The 17833-nt window shown below is 46.1% G+C and overlaps 1 protein-coding gene across 3 annotated transcripts in view; it reads left to right on the top strand.

Moving 5' to 3' along the window:
* olfm2a (olfactomedin 2a) overlaps nucleotides 1-17833 on the top strand; it is a 210288-nt gene that overhangs the window by 179984 nt on the left and 12471 nt on the right. For all 3 annotated transcript variants that reach the window (XM_067972828.1, XM_067972827.1, XM_067972826.1), the window contains one exon: nucleotides 5525-5680. In XM_067972828.1, coding sequence (XP_067828929.1) covers nucleotides 5525-5680 — 156 coding nt within the window. The remainder of the gene's footprint in view (nucleotides 1-5524; nucleotides 5681-17833) is intronic.

Genomic DNA, 17833 nt, shown 5'->3' with positions numbered 1-17833 from the left:
CTCATACTCTTTAGAAGAAAAAAATGTTGGATTTTAAATATTATCTTAAATCATATTTAATTAACTGTCACCAAGAATAATTCGTTGTCCTCTTCACTCTGATATAAGCATAACTGAAGCTGCATTAAGAATTCTTGGGGCCTGGAAACCAAGGACATTTGGGTTCCCTCCACACAACCCTCTCGTCCATTAAAACACAAACGGGTAATAAAATGCTTGAAGATTAAATATCCAACCTTGTGAAGAGCTGCAGAGGCTTCTAGAAGGTTCATCCACCGTAGTCCTCCCACCCTGCCGTGAGGCTCCGAGGGCACTTTCCACTCTTTATTCCTCTGCTCACAGGGTTCTGGCCATGTGGTGATGTGGGGTGACCTTGATAGAGGTCTTTAAGATTATGAAGGGGTTCGATAGGTTGGATGTAGAGAAGATGTTTCCACTTGTAGGGAAGACCAGAACTAGGGGCCATAAATATAAGATAGTCACTGATAAATCCAATGGGGAATTCAGGAGAAATTTCTTTACCCAAAGAGTGGTTAGAATAGGGAACTTGCTACCACATGGAGTAGTTGAGGCGAATAGCACAGACGCATTTAAGGGGAAGCTAGATAAACACATGAGGGAGAAGGGAATAGAAGGAAATGCTGATAGGGTGAGATGAAGCAGATGGAATGGGAGCAGACCCGTGTGGAGTATGAACACTGTTGGGCCGAATGGCCTATTTCTGTGCTGTAAAATTCCAAGCCGAAGACCTTTGTAATGCTGTTGCTATGACACTGTAGAGAAGACATTCTGCTTTGTTGCTCCAGAAGAGGAAATTCTCCCCTTGTACCCTGTGCACTATTTATTGTGGACGCAATGTGTTGTAATGAAAGAACAATTACATTTTTTTTATGTGTTACACGGATAGAGGTGGTGACAACCTCGTTGAGAATCCTTTCAAAACTCCCTAATAATGACAGAGGAATCCCCCGTCTCCGTCTAATCCATTGTAAATGGTTATGAAGAGTTTAATGAGATTTAATTCCTTGGCGTGCTTGAAGATCCTTTTCAAAGAGATTCTCGAGACTGTAGCTGTTCGGAAAAGGCTTCCATTAAGTGGTCAGTTTGAGATCTGGTGATATATTTAATGTGTGCATGCTCATCTGTTTTGTCAGTTGTTCAGTCCTTGTATAGACCACAGAGATACTTAACGAGCTGCTTTTTTAAAGTGAATTCTTTGTACACATCAAGGCCAGAGCTATTAGTATTGGGGAATGGAATATCTTTCATGTAACATCAAGTGTTAGCATCAAATACTCCCAGGTCAGGCTTAGCAACTTACTTTATTCTGTCCCTGCTGTGTAATTTCAGAAGACCGCTCCTATTGCACCTGTATGACATTTCCATCCATCACACCAGCCATCGCCATCTCTCCGAGGGATCGATAGTTAGTGGAATTTCATCTGCAGTTTTGTGCTGTCGATTCACACCCCAAGCAGCTTTAGCGAGACTGTCCCAAATTCTTGTCACGCAGAACCCTTATGGGTTCCAGGCGGAAGGGCCTTTCACCTCATCAGTCTGAGCTGGACTTCATAGAATCGCAGAAAAGTCAGGAGGAAGCCATTCGGCCCATCGAGTCCATGCCGGCTCTATGCAACAACAATCCAGCTAGTCCCGCTCCCCTGCCCTATCCCTGTAGCCCTGCAAATTTTTTCCTTTCGAGTACTTATCCAGTTCCCTTTTGAAAGGCTTGATTGAATCTGCCTTCCACCACCCCCTTGGGCAGGGCATTCCAGATCCTAACCACTCGCTGTGTAAAACGATTTTTCCACATGTCACCTTTGGTTCTTTTGCCAATCATCTTAAATCTATGTCCTCTGTCTGCCAATGGGCACAGTTTCTCTCTATCTGCTCTGTCTGGACCCTTCATGATTTTGAATACCTCTATTAAATCTCCTCGCAATCTTCCCTGTTCCAAGGAGAACAACCCCAGCTTCTCCAGATTTCCCTGTTCCTTTACCCCTTTTAGAATTGTGCCCTTTAGTTTATATTGCCTCTCCTCATTTTTCCAACCAAAATGTACCAGTTTGCATTTTTCTGCGTTAATTTTCATCTGCCACGTGTCTGCCCATGCCATCAGGCTGTCTGCATCCTCTTGAAGTCTATCACTATCCTCCTCACTGTTCACTACACTTCCAAATTTTGTGTCATCTGCAAATTTTGAAATTGTGCCCTGTACACCCAAGTCCAAGTCATTAATATATATCAAGAAAAGCAGTGGTCCCAGCACTGACCCCTGGGGAACACCACTGTACACCTCTCTCCAGTCCGAAAAACAACCGTTCACCACTACTCTCTGTTTCCTGTCACTTAGCCAATTCTGTATCCATGTTGCTACTGCCCCCTTTATTCCATGGGCCGCAATCTTGATCACAAGACTATTATGCGGCACCTTATCAAATGCCTTTTGAAAGTCATCATCGACCCTCTCTGTTACCTCATCAAAAAACTCTATCAAGTTAATTAAACTCGATTTGCCTTCAACAAACCTGTGCTGACTTTCCCTAATCAATCCACACTTGTCCAAGCGACTGTTAATTCTGTCCCGGATTATCGTTTCTAAAAGTTTCCCCACCACTGAGGTTAAACTGACTGGCCTGTAGTTGCTGGGTTTATCCTTACACCCTTTTTTGAACAAGGGTATAACATTTGCAACTCTCCAGTCCTCAGGCACCACCCCCGTATCTAAGGATGTACCTCCGCAATTTCCACCCTTACTTCCCTCAGCAACCTAGGATGCACCCCATCCGGACCTGGTGACTTATCTACTTTAAGTACAGCTAGCCTTTCTAGTATCTCCTCTTTATCAAATTTTAGCCCTTCCAATATCTCAACTATTTCAAGTAACCCTGCCTCTGCTGTTGGAGGGTTTCTTTCAAGGAAAATGGAGAGTGCTGCCATCATGTTGCATCCAATCATAAAATATGTGCAGTACTTGCAATCTATTTCAGGCAAGACCTGATCTGGTCCCTGGTAAATATTTATTTAACTTATCCTCTTGGATTACTCATCCTTGACCTTCTTTGGCATGGCGTTTCCATGCCCCCAGCCGCTCAGGAACCACAATCTGAATTCACAGAACAGAAGAAACAAACGAGCTGATCCTTTCTCCGTGCGTCTTAAGTAAAGCGAACAGCTCGTCGGTGCAAAGTCCCTGGTGTTCCTCCAGTCATGTGAACATAGGAACATACGACCAGCTGGTCCACCAAGGCTGCCCCACCGCACGCTCATGATGGCCAGCGCATCGTGACCAAACACTCCCCCCTCCCCCCCCCCCTCCCCCGCAGCCAGTGGAAGGATTCTCGAAGACGCAATGAGTCTGAGGCCTAGAGATTAAGGCACACGGTGCCCATTTTATCGCCGCTAAATGCCCTCCTAAGCCTCCAATATGGCGGGCAGGAACCGCACGCTCATTACCAGCCGGAAGTGCGCCATCCGCCATTTTGGTGAAGGCCAAAAAAAATCGCAAATATGCAAAAATGGCCGCCTTAATTTCTAGGCCATGGATTACTCTCACATGGCCTCGCATGCTCCCTTGGTCAATGCTTATACCTACGTCAACAAGGAAGGATTCCACCCTCACAGAGGCCACATACCATTTCACCTTCAACTTTCATAGTCGGTCCTTTAACTTGTTCTATTTGTTTCAGACTAGTTTGATGCGTTGATTTGCACCTGGGGTTCAGGAGTACAGTTCCCCTTGCTGTACAGTAAAATTTACAAATGACATAAATCCAGAGGACATAGAGTTAAATATTAAATAGCCTGAAGTGAGGCTAGAGATTAAAAGAATTTTTTTTTCCACAAAGGGGTTGGATGTCATAGAGAGAGGATAGGCTGACATGTTGCCCGTGGAGAGCAGCAGGGCAAGGGTTGAGTTGTAGCGAATTGGGGGTGGACGAACATGGTGCAGTTTCCCTTGATAACGTTAGAGGACCAGGGACGATTTGTACAAACTCTCCATCAATAGATTGAGTGAATGCGCTACAATCCATGGGATAGAAATTAATCTTGAGTGGTACAGCAGAACAGGAGGTATCACATTGACTGTCCGTTATATGCCCCGCCCGATATCCGGTTCCACTACCTTCAATAGAACTGAATCTCGAGGGAGGCGTATAACAGGTTGCTGATGCACTATCCCCCATTTAGCATTAGAAACATAGAAACATGGAAAATAGGAGCAGGAGTAGGCCGTTCGGCCCTTCGAGCCTGCTCCGCCTTTCAATATAATCATGGCTGATCCTCTATCTCAATACCATATTCCCGCTCTCTCCCCATACCCCTTGAAGCCTTTTGTGTCTAGAAATCTATCTGGCTCCTTCTTGAATATATTCAGTGACTTGGCCTCCACAGCCTTCTGTGGTAGAGAATTCCACAGGTTCACCACCCTCTGAGTGAAGAAATTTCTCCTCATCTCAGTCCTCCTACAAGCATTACCCCCTTGATTGTACCTGGTCTGCGGAAAGGGCAGAATTGATGGGTTGGATAGCCTTTTCTCATTCCCTGCTTTCCGATGAACGTACATGATCGAGTCGTACAGACAGAAGTGACGGCCTGAAGGTAGACAGCATCACGACTGTTGCTGTCGTAACTGTTGCTATAGCAACAGCGGGTTTCCCAGTGATAAGGGTGGTAAGTATGGTCTGTACCTACGATGAGGGGCTGAAGAACACAATAAAAATCAGAAGAAGGGTCTCCTCATGAAACATTAACCTGTCTTTCATTTCAGATGCTAAATGGCCCACTGTGTATTAGCAACATTTTCTGTGTTGGTTTCAGATTTTTTAGCATTGGCTGGCTTTCTTTGTTTATGTATAGAGAGAGACAAGTTGATAAAGCTGTCAAAAAAAATGTACAGGGTGTACTTAGCTTTATAAATAGAGGCATAGAGTACAAAAGCACAGAAGCTATGCTAAACCTTTATAAAACACTGGTTAGGCCTCAGCTGGAGTATTGTGTCCAATTCTGGGCACCACACTTTAGGAAGGATGTCAAGGCCTTAGCGAGGGTGCAGAGGAGATTTAACAGAATGGTACCAGGGATGAGGGACTTCAGTTATGTGGAGAAGCTGGGATTGTTCTCCTTAGAGCAGAGAAGCTTAAGGGGAGATTTAATAGAGGTGTTCAAAATCATGAAGGGTTTTGACAGAGTAAATAAGGAGAAACTATTTCCAGTGGCAAAAGAACCAGAGGGGAGATGAGGAGAAATTATTTTACGCAGAGAGTTGATATGATCTGGAATGTGCTGCCTGAAAGGGCGGTGGAAGCCGATTCAATAGTAACTTTCAAAAGGGAATTGGATAAATACTTGAAGGGGAAAGTTTGCAGGGCTATGGGGAAAGGGCAGGGAAGAGGGATTAATTGGATAGCTCTTTCAAGGAACCGGCACAGGTACGACGGGCCGAATGGCCTTCTTCTGTGCTACATGATTCTATGAAAGAGAGACTGGACATATGTGGTAAATCCAATACTTGTTTTTTCAGGTTCAGAACATCTCCCAGTCTATCGAGGTCCTGGACCTGCGAACCTACAGGGATCTCCAGTATGTGCGGAACACGGAATCACTGATGAAAGTTCTCAACGCCAGACTGAAGGTAGCAACAGAGAGTCAGACGAACCTGTTGAATAAGAATTTCCAGGTATGGTGGTCTCCTCTCCAACTTCCCTTCCCCCACCTTTGCTAAAATACACTTCCCTTGGGGGCTCTTGTCTCACTACTGTCTTATAGAATCATAGAATCATAGAAGTTACAACATGGAAACAGGCCCTTCGGCCCAACATGTCCATGTCGCCCAGTTTATACCACTAAGCTAGTCCCAATTGCCTGCACTTGGCCCATATCCCTCTATACCCATCTGACCCATGTAACTGTCCAAATGCTTTTTAAAAGACAAAATTGTACCCGCCTCTACTACTGCCTCTGGCAGCTCGTTCCAGACACTCACCACCCTTTGAGTGAAAAAATTGCCCCTCTGGACCCTCTCCCCTCTCACCTTAAATCTATGCCCCCTCGTTATAGACTCCCCTGCTCAAGTGTTCATTCATTACTTAACTGTGGAGGCCATCATAACCAAGCCCCATCCCATCCGCGCACATACACTTCCAGTAGGGGGGGGGTCACAGGATCAGCAGTGCAAAATCTGACCAGTTTAGTCCTTCCCTTCCTTAAGGGCACCGAGGCCAACTTTCACATCCCTGCTGAGGCCAGCTAGTTCAGCACACTCCAGGGGTCGAACCAAAGAAGGAGATATTAGGACGGGGCTTGGTCAAAGAGGTAGGTTTTAAGGAGCATCTGAAAGGAGGAGAGAGAGGCGGAGAGGTTTAGGGAGTTAATTCCAGAGCTTAGGGCCTAGGCAGCTGATGGCATGGCCACCAATGGTGGGGCAAAGGGAGTGAGGGAAGCCAGAATTGGAGGAACGCAGAGATCTCGGAGGGTTGCAGGGCTGGAGGAGGTTACAGAGATAGGGAGGGGCGAGGCCATGGAGGGATTTGAACACAAGGATGAGAATTTTAAATTTAAGGTGTCGAGGGATCGGGGGCCAGAGTAAGTCAGCAAGTACAGGGATGATGGGATACCGGCAGCAGAATTTTGGATGAGCTGAAGTTTATGGAGGGTGGAAGATGGGAGGCTGGTCAGTAGAGCATTGGATTAGTTGATTCTGGAGGCAACAATAGCATGGACGAGGGTTTCATCAGCAGACGAACTGAGGCAGGTGCGGAGATGGGTGATGTGACTGAGGTGGAAGTAGGTGATCTTTGTGGTGGAGAAGATTATGTGGTTCGAAGCTCAGCTCAGGGTCAAATGAGACAAGAAGGGACAAGGGAGTCAAAGGTTATAAAGTAGGTAGTCGGGAAAGTAGGATTGAGGTCACAATCAGATCAGCCATGATCTAATCAAATGGCAGAGCAGGCTCGAGGGGCCGAATGGCCTACTCCTGCTCTTAATTCGTATGTTTGTATGAGATGGGCTGAGGTAGTGGCCAGGGAGGAAGATGGAATCGGTGGCGAGGGAACGGAGTTTGTGGCAGAGGCCGAAGACAATGGCTTCAGTCTTCCCAATGTTTCATTGGAGGAAATTGCAGCTCATCCAGGACTGGGTGTTGGTCAAGCAGTTTGACAACACAGCGACAGTGGAGGGGTCGGGAGAGGTCGTGGTGAGGTAGAGCTGGGTGTCATTAGCTGACCTGATGTTGTGTTTTCAGATGATGTCACCAAAGGACAGCAGGTAGATGAGAAATAGGAGGGGACCGAGGATAGATCCTCAGGGGAATTCCAGAGGTAACAGTCCGGGGGCAGGAAGAGATGCCTTTGCAGGAGAATCTCTGGCTATGATTGGACAGATAGAAATGGAACCAAGCGAGGGTAGTCCCACCCAGCTGGACAATGGAAGGAAGGCTTTGGAGGAGGATGGTGTGGTCAACCATGTCAAAGGCTGCCGAGAGGTCGAGAAGGATGAGGTGGGATAGTTCACCATTGTCACAGTGGCAGAAGATGTCTATGTGTGAATGTGTTTCTCTCTGTGTCGGTGTGTATATGTGTGTGAATGTATTTCTCTCTGTGTCGGTGTGTATATGTGTGTGGATGTATTTCTCTCTGTGTCGGTGTGTATATGTGTGTGAATGTGTTTCTCTCTGTGTCGGTGTGTATATGTGTGTGAATGTGTTTCTCTCTGTGTCGGTGTGTATATGTGTGTGAATGTGTTTCTCTCTGTGTCGGTGTGTATATGTGTGTGAATGTGTTTCTCTCTGTGTCGGTGTGTATATGTGTGTTATTGTGTTTCTCTCTGTGTCGGTGTGTATATGTGTGTGAATGTATTTCTCTCTGTGTCGGTGTGTATATGTGTGTGAATGTATTTCTCTCTGTGTCGGTGTGTATATGTGTGTGAATGTATTTCTCTCTGTGTCGGTGTGTATATGTGTGTGAATGTATTTCTCTCTGTGTCGGTGTGTATATGTGTGTGAATGTGTTTCTCTCTGTGTCGGTGTGTATATGTGTGTGAATGTGTTTCTCTCTGTGTCGGTGTGTATATGTGTGTGAATGTGTTTCTCTCTGTGTCGGTGTGTATATGTGTGTGAATGTGTTTCTCTCTGTGTCAGTGTGTTTGGGGGAAAATGGATTTTTTGGTGTGAGGATGACTAACGGTGAACAGAATGAGACAGCAGGGACTGTCTTCCGGTCCTGCCCTCTTGACAGGCGCCACGAGCTGCCGCAGTGTTGTTTGTTGCTACTTTTGCCACATTTCTCCCTCCTCTCCTGTTGGCACTGCCTCTCCTGGAGCACAGATCCACCGGTACCCATCACCCCCTGTCACCAAGCGGTCACCATACCTGAGGGCTGTCAGGCTATTTGACTATGGGGGTGGGAGGGCTATCGTCACCAAACCTCGTCATGTCCGCACCTGACATCCACAAGGCACTCTTTCCGATGTCCTCCACTTCGAAAGAGCCTTAAGTTATAATTATACTACCCACAGTCTCAGACCAATAAAGGTAATGTGTGAAAAGCAGCCAGCGAGACCAAGATTAGACTGCGGTCTGCGAGTTGCCATCTACCTGTACCAAGAGAGCTCCCTCAATGGGGTTAACCAGTCTGGCGCTGCACTTCCCACAATAAATGTGAGACTTCTTCCTGTAGGGAGTCTCACACCATTTGGCTTTAATGCACTTGGGAGTCAGAGTAGGACCTGGCTCAATGAGTTATACCACAACAACTTGCATTTATATAGTGCCTTTAACGTAGTAAAACGTCCCAAGGCGCTTCATAGGAGCGATTATCAAACAAAATTTGACACCGAGCCACATAAGGAGATATTAGGACAGGTGACCAAAAGCTTGGTCAAAGAGGTAGGTTTTAAGGAGCAACTTAAAAGAGGAGAGAGAGGCGGAGTGGCTTAGGGCGTAGGCAGCTGAAGGCACGGCCGCCAATAGCTGAGCGATGGAAATCAGGGATGCGCAAGAGGCCAGAATTGGAGGAGCGCAGGGTTGTAGCGATGTCACAGAGATAGGGAGGGAGGCGGCCATGGAGGGATTTGAAAACAAGGGTGAGAATTTTAAAACCGAGGTTTTCCTGAACTGGGAGCCAATGTAGGTCAGCGAGCACAGGGGTGATGGGTGATCGGGACTCGGTGCGAATTAGGATAGGGGCAGCAGAGTTTTGGATGAGCTCAAGCTTACGGAGGGTGGAAGGTTGGAGGCCGGCCAGGAGAGCGTTGGAATAGTTGAGTCTGGAGGTAACAAAAGCACGGATGAGGGTTTCAGATGAGCTGAGGCAATTTCATGTTGAAACCCACCCGACTTAACATTTTCTGAGGACTTTTTCTTGTGTTTCCCGGTGATACGTTTAGTGACATTGACGCAAAGATGGTAGAATATCCGAAGCCTTAGACTAATTCGACTTTCCATGGGAGTAGGACGGAGCCAATGGTTCTAGTGCCGAGGGTATGTTAGTGATATCATCGTGCTACCAGCACAGCACAGTGGATGATACTTTATTTCCATTACATTTTAGACAAAGCAGAGCATAATGTTTAAACAGAGCCTCGAGCAGCTCAGCTTCATGTCATTAAGGCTGTAGCCAAGCAAGCTCCCAGGAGCCAATACAGAAATAGCTACTGTGCTAAGCAGGCCTGTAGGTTGGACCCACGCTTTGAGTTTCAATTGAAACAAAGAAGGAGCAGACTCTCGTACGTCAGTGCAGTTCAGTTTTGTTTCAGGCTGTGAAGTGGCGAATGATCTCAACATGTGACTAAAGCTATCGTATTCAAGCCTTACATTACAGGTTGTAATGGGTACAATTACCGGGTAAGCAAAGGATGAGTGAATTGCAACCTGAACTGGGCAAGATCAGGCGAGGCGGAAGTAAGATGTGGAGCCCTGTGGGCCGAGCGATGCGCTGACCTTATTAACACAGATGGTGAGGTTGGCATTGTTCAAAGAGGAACCGCCAACAGTAGCTCTCTGGAATTGTTAAATTAACCCACCAAAAGACATCATTATCACTTCCACTCCACATACATAACTATAGCAGACATCTTCTGTACCACACATCGTAGTGTAGTGGGTATATGCAGGACTAGTAACTTGGAAGTCATGAGTTCTAAACCCCAGCTCATGAAGCTAAATTTTTGTCTCCTCCGATAGTCTGGCCAATTGCCCACCCTTTCATCGCACTCGTCGGGCGCATTGGGTTAAAATCAAGCCCAATAGAGTAGGAGAGAAGATTGGATGAAGCAGGAGGTGGCGGTTAATACATGGGAGCCAAATGTCACGGCAAGGTGCTGAGATACTCGCCTGAATGTTCAACGCCTTGTGCACCTGAGGAATGGTCAGTTCTCGGACGGAAGAAGAGGGACTGCACTCTTTACATTGCCCAGGGATTTCCCGGGGTTCCCCGGAGGGGATGGGAGAGAAAGTGCTTGTTCCTGGAGCAGGCAGAATTGTTGGGCACGTATGGAAATGAGGTGAGAGGGCCCCAATTGGGCCTTCCACCTCATTTTCCTCGAGGTACATCGGCTTGGTGCCCATTTGAAGGAGCACCCTTTCAAAAGAAGCTGGCAATAACCCTTGCACTTGCCTCCCTCAGATTGGAAGATCTGATAGGGACAGGCAGCAAGGCCGGGGAGGCCTCAAGAGTTAAGTTGAACTGTATTTCTTTTGCAACGATGGCTTCTCAGAGTTGGAGGCTTTCTGGCTACTGTTTATGGACAGCAACTCGAAGCTGGTGGCCATTACAGTTGATATTTCCACCCAAGGCTGGGCCTGTGCCTGGGAAATGTTGGACCAATGCAGGTTCAGGTCATGATGGGCAGGACACACTTCAGGTGAACTCCACTTGACCTGCGCCCAAGAAGATGGTGGGAGAATCAGAGCCACTGAATCAGCACAGTACTTAAATAAGGAGAACTTATAATCAGACCACAAAAGGTTTATACACCCCTTTTTTTTCAAACAATGTGTTTCTTAAAGAGTGTGGTCAGTTTTATCCCTTGATAGACTTTCCACGTGCAATGTGATCCATGGCCAATGTGAAATCTAGTTCATCCAAGGATCTCCTGCCAGAAGTAAAGCAGAGCATTCATAGCTGCAATTGATGTGGGACATCTTTCATGTTACGACCATTTCCTTGACAAGTAGAACACAAGTTTAACAGATCTCACACCTCATGAGGTGGGCTGTTGATGTCGGGATGCTGGCTACTAGTTGCTTTCTCCCTGAATTTCTAGTCATTGTTTATGTCAGCTGTGGCACTCTCACTTCTGCGTCAGAAGGCCCTGTGTTCATGGTCCCACTCCAGAGACTTGAGCACAAAGTCTAGGCTGATGCCTCCAGTGCAGTACTGAGGGAGTGCTGCATTGTCGGAGGTGCCGTCTTTCAGATGAGATGTTAAACCGAGGCCCTGTCTGCCCTTTCAGGTGGACGTTAAAGATCCCATGGCCACTATTGGAAGAAGGGCAGGGATGCTCTCCCTGGTGTAATGGCCAATATTTATCCCTCAATGAACATCACTTAAACAGATTATCTGATCATTATCACATTGCTGTTTGTGGGACCTTGCTGTGAGCAAATTGGCTGCTGCGTTTCCTACATTACAACAGTGACTGCACTTCAAAAGTACTTCATTGGCTGTAAAGCTGAGGTCATGAAAAGTGCAATACAAATGCAAGTCATTTTTTTTTCTGTCCTTCAAAGGGTCAGCAACCAGAGAGATTATAACCATCTATCCCACTGTCTGTTGATCTGCATAGGTTAACATTTCAAACAGGCTGGTCTCGTTGACAAGCAAATTTAATTTCTAAACAAAAACATTGGACCCAACCTAGAAAGGACAGACACCTCTCATTGAGCAAGAGTGCAGCTCAGTTGCATGTATTGCTAACCACTGCCATAGAACAATGGAGTCCTCCCAAAGACACAACTGATTGAAGCCAACTTTTCAATTGGATTTACTCTAGCCATCAGACATCACACATATAACATAAAATACAAAATTGCCCTGTTTTGTTGCACTGGGCCTGTAGACGATTTTTATGTGAGGTGGATCTCGTGCACATCTCCGCCCATCTGAGCTGCTTCGATAACAGATTCCAACATGTTGTCCTACCCTGAACTGTCAGCTCTTCTGCTTTATTTGGACATGCTTCTCATTCAGTACCGTACAGAATTTACACCCGAGTTGAGGGTAAATTTGATCCCACCATGGCAGTTTGAAAATTTGAATTCAGTTTTAAATTAAATCTGGAAATAAAATATAAAAAGTGACCATGAAGCTACCGGATTGTCGTAAAAACCCAACTGGTTCACCAGTGTCCTTTAGGGAAGGAAACCTGCCGTCCTTACCCGGTCTGGGCCGAAACGTGACTCCAGTCCTTACCCGGTCTGGGCCTATAGGTGACTCCAGTCCTTACCCAGTCTGGGCCTATAGGTGACTCCAGTCCTTACCCGGTCTGGGCCTATAGGTGACTCCAGTCCTTACCCAGTCTGGGCCTATAGGTGACTCCAGTCCTTACCCAGTCTGGGCCTATAGATGACTCCAGTCCTTACCCGGTCTGGGCCTATAGGTGACTCCAGTCCTTACCCGGTCTGGGCCTATAGGTGACTCCAGTCCTTACCCAGTCTGGGCCTATAGGTGACTCCAGTCCTTACCCAGTCTGGGCCTATAGGTGACTCCAGTCCTTACCCGGTCTGGGCCTATAGGTGACTCCAGTCCTTACCCAGTCTGGGCCTATAGGTGACTCCAGTCCTTACCCAGTCTGGGCCTATAGGTGACTCCAGTCCTTACCCGGTCTGGGCCTATAGGTGACTCCAGTCCTTACCCAGTCTGGGCCTATAGGTGACTCCAGTCCTTACCCGGTCTGGACCTATATGTGACTCCAGTCCCACACCAACGTGGTTAACTCTTAACTGCCCTCTGTGCGGCCTAGCAAGCCACTCAGTTGTATCAAAAAGAAGGCCCACCATCACCTTCTCAGGGCAACTAGTTTAAAACAAAGGAATTGTGCGCTGTAAAAGTGGTTTAACATCTTCTTTGATAATTGGCAAAGTTTAATTTATTCACTCAGCAGCTTGTGTGCGTCGTGACAGGAGGTTGGTAGTTTAAATGCTAATGTAATCCAAACTGGTTGATGCAAGACGGTTTGGTGGGCTAAATGTAGGTATCATTAACAACTAGGAATAAACTGGGTGGTAAACTGCAGAAGATTAAATAAAGGGAATTGTGCGCTGTACATGGAACAGTTCCTGTGCCTTCTTTTGAACATGTCATTGTCAACTTCTGTAAACGTACACAGAAAATATGGTAAATCTTTTCCCTGCTATTTAAAAGCTGGATAGTCATTGATGATGATAAAAGGTTCTTTTGCTTGTTAGAAAGATTTATTTTTATTCAATTTGATTTGAGTTCAGGAATTGTCCGTTCTATTCCAATCCTGTAGTGTTTATCTGTCAAATGCCTTTGCCTCTTTTTTTTCGTCATCTCGCCTCAGAGCAAAGGCTGAAGTCAAACACATGCCACAAACTTAACACATGAATGGCTTCAGCCTCTCTGTGTGGATATCCCCGGGTCCAGCTTTTCGATCGACGGGATGAGAGGCTCCTCTGTCTGCTGGCTGTGATGGCCTTTTTAAAATGGGTCTGGATGATCTCAATCCAACTCCTAGTAGGCCTGGGGCCCACAGCATCAAACTGCCTCTGTCACTAAGTCAACGACCTTATTCAGAGAGGCCACAAGGATGGCTTATTTGGGAAATGGAAATGTCACAGTGGTACCATCGAAGATACTCTTCTGGAATTAGGGTTAAGGTCCATCATTGGGTCAGAATAAAGTTGGATGTGGGCTTTTGCAAAAGTTGATCTGGGACTGCTGGATGCAGACATCCACAAACGGAAAAATAATCCCTCAGCTTGATTTTTTTTTTAAAAACAAAGAGGTTTATTTCTTCTTTAGACTTAAAACTGTTGCCATGGAAACCAATGCTCCTTCTAGCTCTTGCCTTAGCTGGACAAACTAATGAGCAGTAGGTCTTGGTCTCAATGTTCTCATCTCATCTGACATGAGAATGAGGTGGCCATTCCCCAATTCTTACCCAAGGTGATGCTGGAGTTCCTAATGACCAAAGATGTCATCAGCCCCTCTTAGTGTCTACTACATCATGTATCTAATATCACGTCTGACCTTCAGAAGAAACTTTGCCCTTTCAATGGATAAAGCAAAGGAGGGACTGAACTATTCATTCTACAGAAGAGGATGTTGCTCTGTGCTGCCACAACAACAACAACTTGCATTTATATAGCACCTTTAATAGAGTAAAACATCCCAAGGCGCTTCACAGGAGCGATTATCAAACAAAAACTAACACCGAGCCACATCAGGAGATATTAGGACAGGTGACCAAAAGCTTGGTCGAAGAGGTAGGTTTTAAGGAGCGACTTAAAGGAGGTGAAGAGGCAGAGAGGTTTATGGAGGGCTTAGGGCCTAGACATTGAAGGCACGGCTGCGATAGTTTGTGAAGGAAGTGGGGGGGTTGGACCAGAGGCCAGAGTTGGAGAAACACAGAGATCTCGGAGGGTTGTAGGGCTGGAGGAGGTTATAGGGACGGACAAGGCCATGGAGGAGTTTGAGCACTACGATGAGAATTTCAAAATGGAGGCTTTCAGGAACCGGGAGCCAGTGTAGGTCAGCGAGCACAAGGGTGATGGGTGAACGGGACTTGGTGCAAATTGGGTGCGGTGACCCAGTCAGCATTATAGGACCGACCATCAAGGAGAGTCAGTGTTTGAACCAGTAGGTACCATGTAGGCTTAGAACATCTGCATAGCAGCAATCCGCCAACTTTCACCAGTAATCTCTTGATCTTTCCGCCAAACAGGGGTTCAATTCAGCAGGAAAGTGGAGTTGAGGTAGAAGATCAGCCATGATCATATTGAATGGCGGAGCATGCTCGAGGGGCTGTATAGGCCTACTCCTGCTCCTATTTCATATGTTCTTATGTTAGCACATTTCTAACAGGTTCACACAACTTCTAGAATACAAAGTATAGATTCCTTTGCGTTAGATATTGTAGATGTGATTCCTGGTGGATATTCCCCAATTACTATTACCCCGGCCTCTTGTTTGGCCAATGTTTGGCTCAAATAGACTGAAATATCAGGGGGCTAATTTTCAGAGCACACATGAGCAATGGGTAACCTCGCCCGTCAGTAGTGCAAAGCTACCCATGATTTTCCAATATGCACCCATGGTTGTGTGAGCACTCACCCTGGGAATGGCCTTCCACTGTCTCAGTGTGTGTTGATTTACTGGCAAGCTTTACTGGCATTTTAAAAAGCGCTCATCATTATGTACATCGTCAGAAGCAAAGTGAAGTCCCTTTGCTTTGAATTGCAAATATTTAATTATGTTAAAGTCTAATTAAAACCTTCCTCCAGCCTGACCTTCAATTCGTGTCTCCAGAGGTCAGTTTGAGATGAAGTCGGCTGCCCAGGGACACCTTTGCATAGTCCAGCAGGGAAGAATCAGACAGTTCCGCCAAAGTTCAAAGAGATGTGGGTTTGCACTTGCAGTTCCACAAGCGGGGTGAGAAGATTCTCTGTGTGTTTTGTGTTGCAAATTAGTAAACATGTTTATGATTTCACCGCACACAGGAAAAAAAACATCTCCCATGGTGAGTTTCTGATTGTTTCTATCCCATCACGGGGGAACCGCTGGTGTAAAGACAAGTTTGGGTTGCAAACTAACTTCTTGTCTATTGGCACTTTCCATTATTTGTCCAGTCTGTCTAATCCACCCCTAATAGGAGATGTTACAGGTCTGATGAGGCCCAGGAGTCAATCAGAGGTAGGCCTTTATCGATGCCTGATCGTGTTTTTTTATTATTCGTTTATGGGATGTGGGCGTCGCTGGTGAGGCTGGCGTTTATTGCCCATCCCTGATTGCCCTTGAGAAGGTGGTGGTGAGCTGCCTTCTTGAACAACTGAGTGGCATGCTAGGCCATTTCAGAGGGCGATTAAGAATCAACCACATTGCTGTGGATCTGGAGTCACATCTCGGCCGGACCGGGAAGGTTTCCTTCCCTAAAGGGCATTAGATGGGTTTTTACGACAATCCAGTAGTTTCATGGCCACCATGACCGATACTAGTTTTTTTTAAGATTTTATTTAATGAATTGAATTTAATGAGTGTATTATGAGAACCACTGAAAGAAAGCCTTACATTTATATAGCGACTTTCACGATCTCCATTCAAAAAGAATGCTACCTAAATCTCTTATTTTCGTTTGAAACCCTCAACTTTAAACTGTGCTGCTTCGTCTACAAATTATGTGCCCGCCAGAAGAACTTCTGAGATCAAATTTTAAAGACCTTTTTCACATCCCCCTCATCCTCCTCATCTTACAGGTATCTCAGCCCTCTCGGCTCAAGAATTGGCCTTGTAATCTTCTGGACCCCGTCTAATAACACGACATCCTTTCCATGATATGGAGACAAAGCTGAACAAAGTATTCCAGTTGTGTTCCCGCCAAGACCTAATACAAGTTCAGGGTTGCCTCCCTTGACCTACGAGTCGCACTCCTGGCTATATGTCCAACATGTTATTTGCTTTCTTGACTGTGTGTGAACACTGAACCAATTCTTTTAATGAACTGATCACCAAAACGCTCAGCTCTCTTTCCCATTCCTGGTGGAGCAGAGTGGAGGGAGCTTTAATCTGCCTCTGGCTGTGTTTATACCTGACCTGGGAGAGCTTGATGTTAATATTTCCTTTAATGCAAAGACTTCCATTCCCCAATATTACTGTTCCTCACTTTGATGAGTACAAAAATTTTAATTAAAAAAAAGCTGGGAGAGGCATGTAATGTAGAATAGAACGATTAATCCAGAACACCGTTCCAAGTTAAACCATGGCTGCAGGACAAAGGGACATAGACGCAAACTGGTAAAACAAAATAGCTTCAAGGCTGAAATCAGGAAGCACATTACATAGAATGTACAGCACAGAAACATTCCGCCCAACGGGTCCATGCCGGTGTTTATGCTCCACACGAGCCTCCCTCCTCCCTGCTTCATCTAACCCTCCTTCAAATAAAGAGTGATAAGTGCCTGGAATGGTCTTCCAGGTAAAATGGGATAGTGAGGTCAACAGGCAGTGGGATGCCACGATATGCCAGATGGGCCGACTGGCCTCTCTCATCTGTGGTTGTCTTTGTATGACTGCAGCAACTCGCCGAGGCTCCTTCAACAGCACCTCCCAAACCCGCGGCCTCCATCGCCTTCAAGTTCCCCTCCGAGTCACGCACCACCCTGACTTGGAAATATATCGCCGTTCCTCCATCGTCGCTGGGTCAAAATCCTGGAACTCCCGACCTAACGGCACTGTGGGAGAACCTTCACCACACGGACTGTAGCGGTTCAAGAAGGCGGCTCACCACCACCTTCTCAAGGGGGGGCAATAAATGCCGGCCTCGCCAGCGACGCCCACATTCCTGAGAATGAATTTTTTACAATGAGCGTGTGAATTGGCTGACTTTAAGAGTAAAGGGGAGAAGATGGGAATGGGCAAGTGGAAAATTGCAAGCTTGGCTGAGGTTTACAACAAAATATACAGTGACAAAAAGTTTTATAGGTGCTCATATATCATCCATTGCCTTTTACAGCCTCTGTGCTGTGAAAACCAGATGTAGATTAATGTAAGAGTTTGAAGCCACTGGTTGATTGCAGATCCTTCCTTGCATTGCTTCCGTCCTTTCTAACTAATTAATTTTGTTTGATATCATAAAAGTCAATGTCTGGTAAAATTCA

This window comes from Heptranchias perlo, chromosome 37 (genome assembly GCF_035084215.1).
Source record: "Heptranchias perlo isolate sHepPer1 chromosome 37, sHepPer1.hap1, whole genome shotgun sequence".
Taxonomy (NCBI): domain Eukaryota; kingdom Metazoa; phylum Chordata; class Chondrichthyes; order Hexanchiformes; family Hexanchidae; genus Heptranchias; species Heptranchias perlo.
Note: the sequence above shows the minus strand (reverse complement) of the source record. Positions and strands in the feature narration are given on the sequence as shown.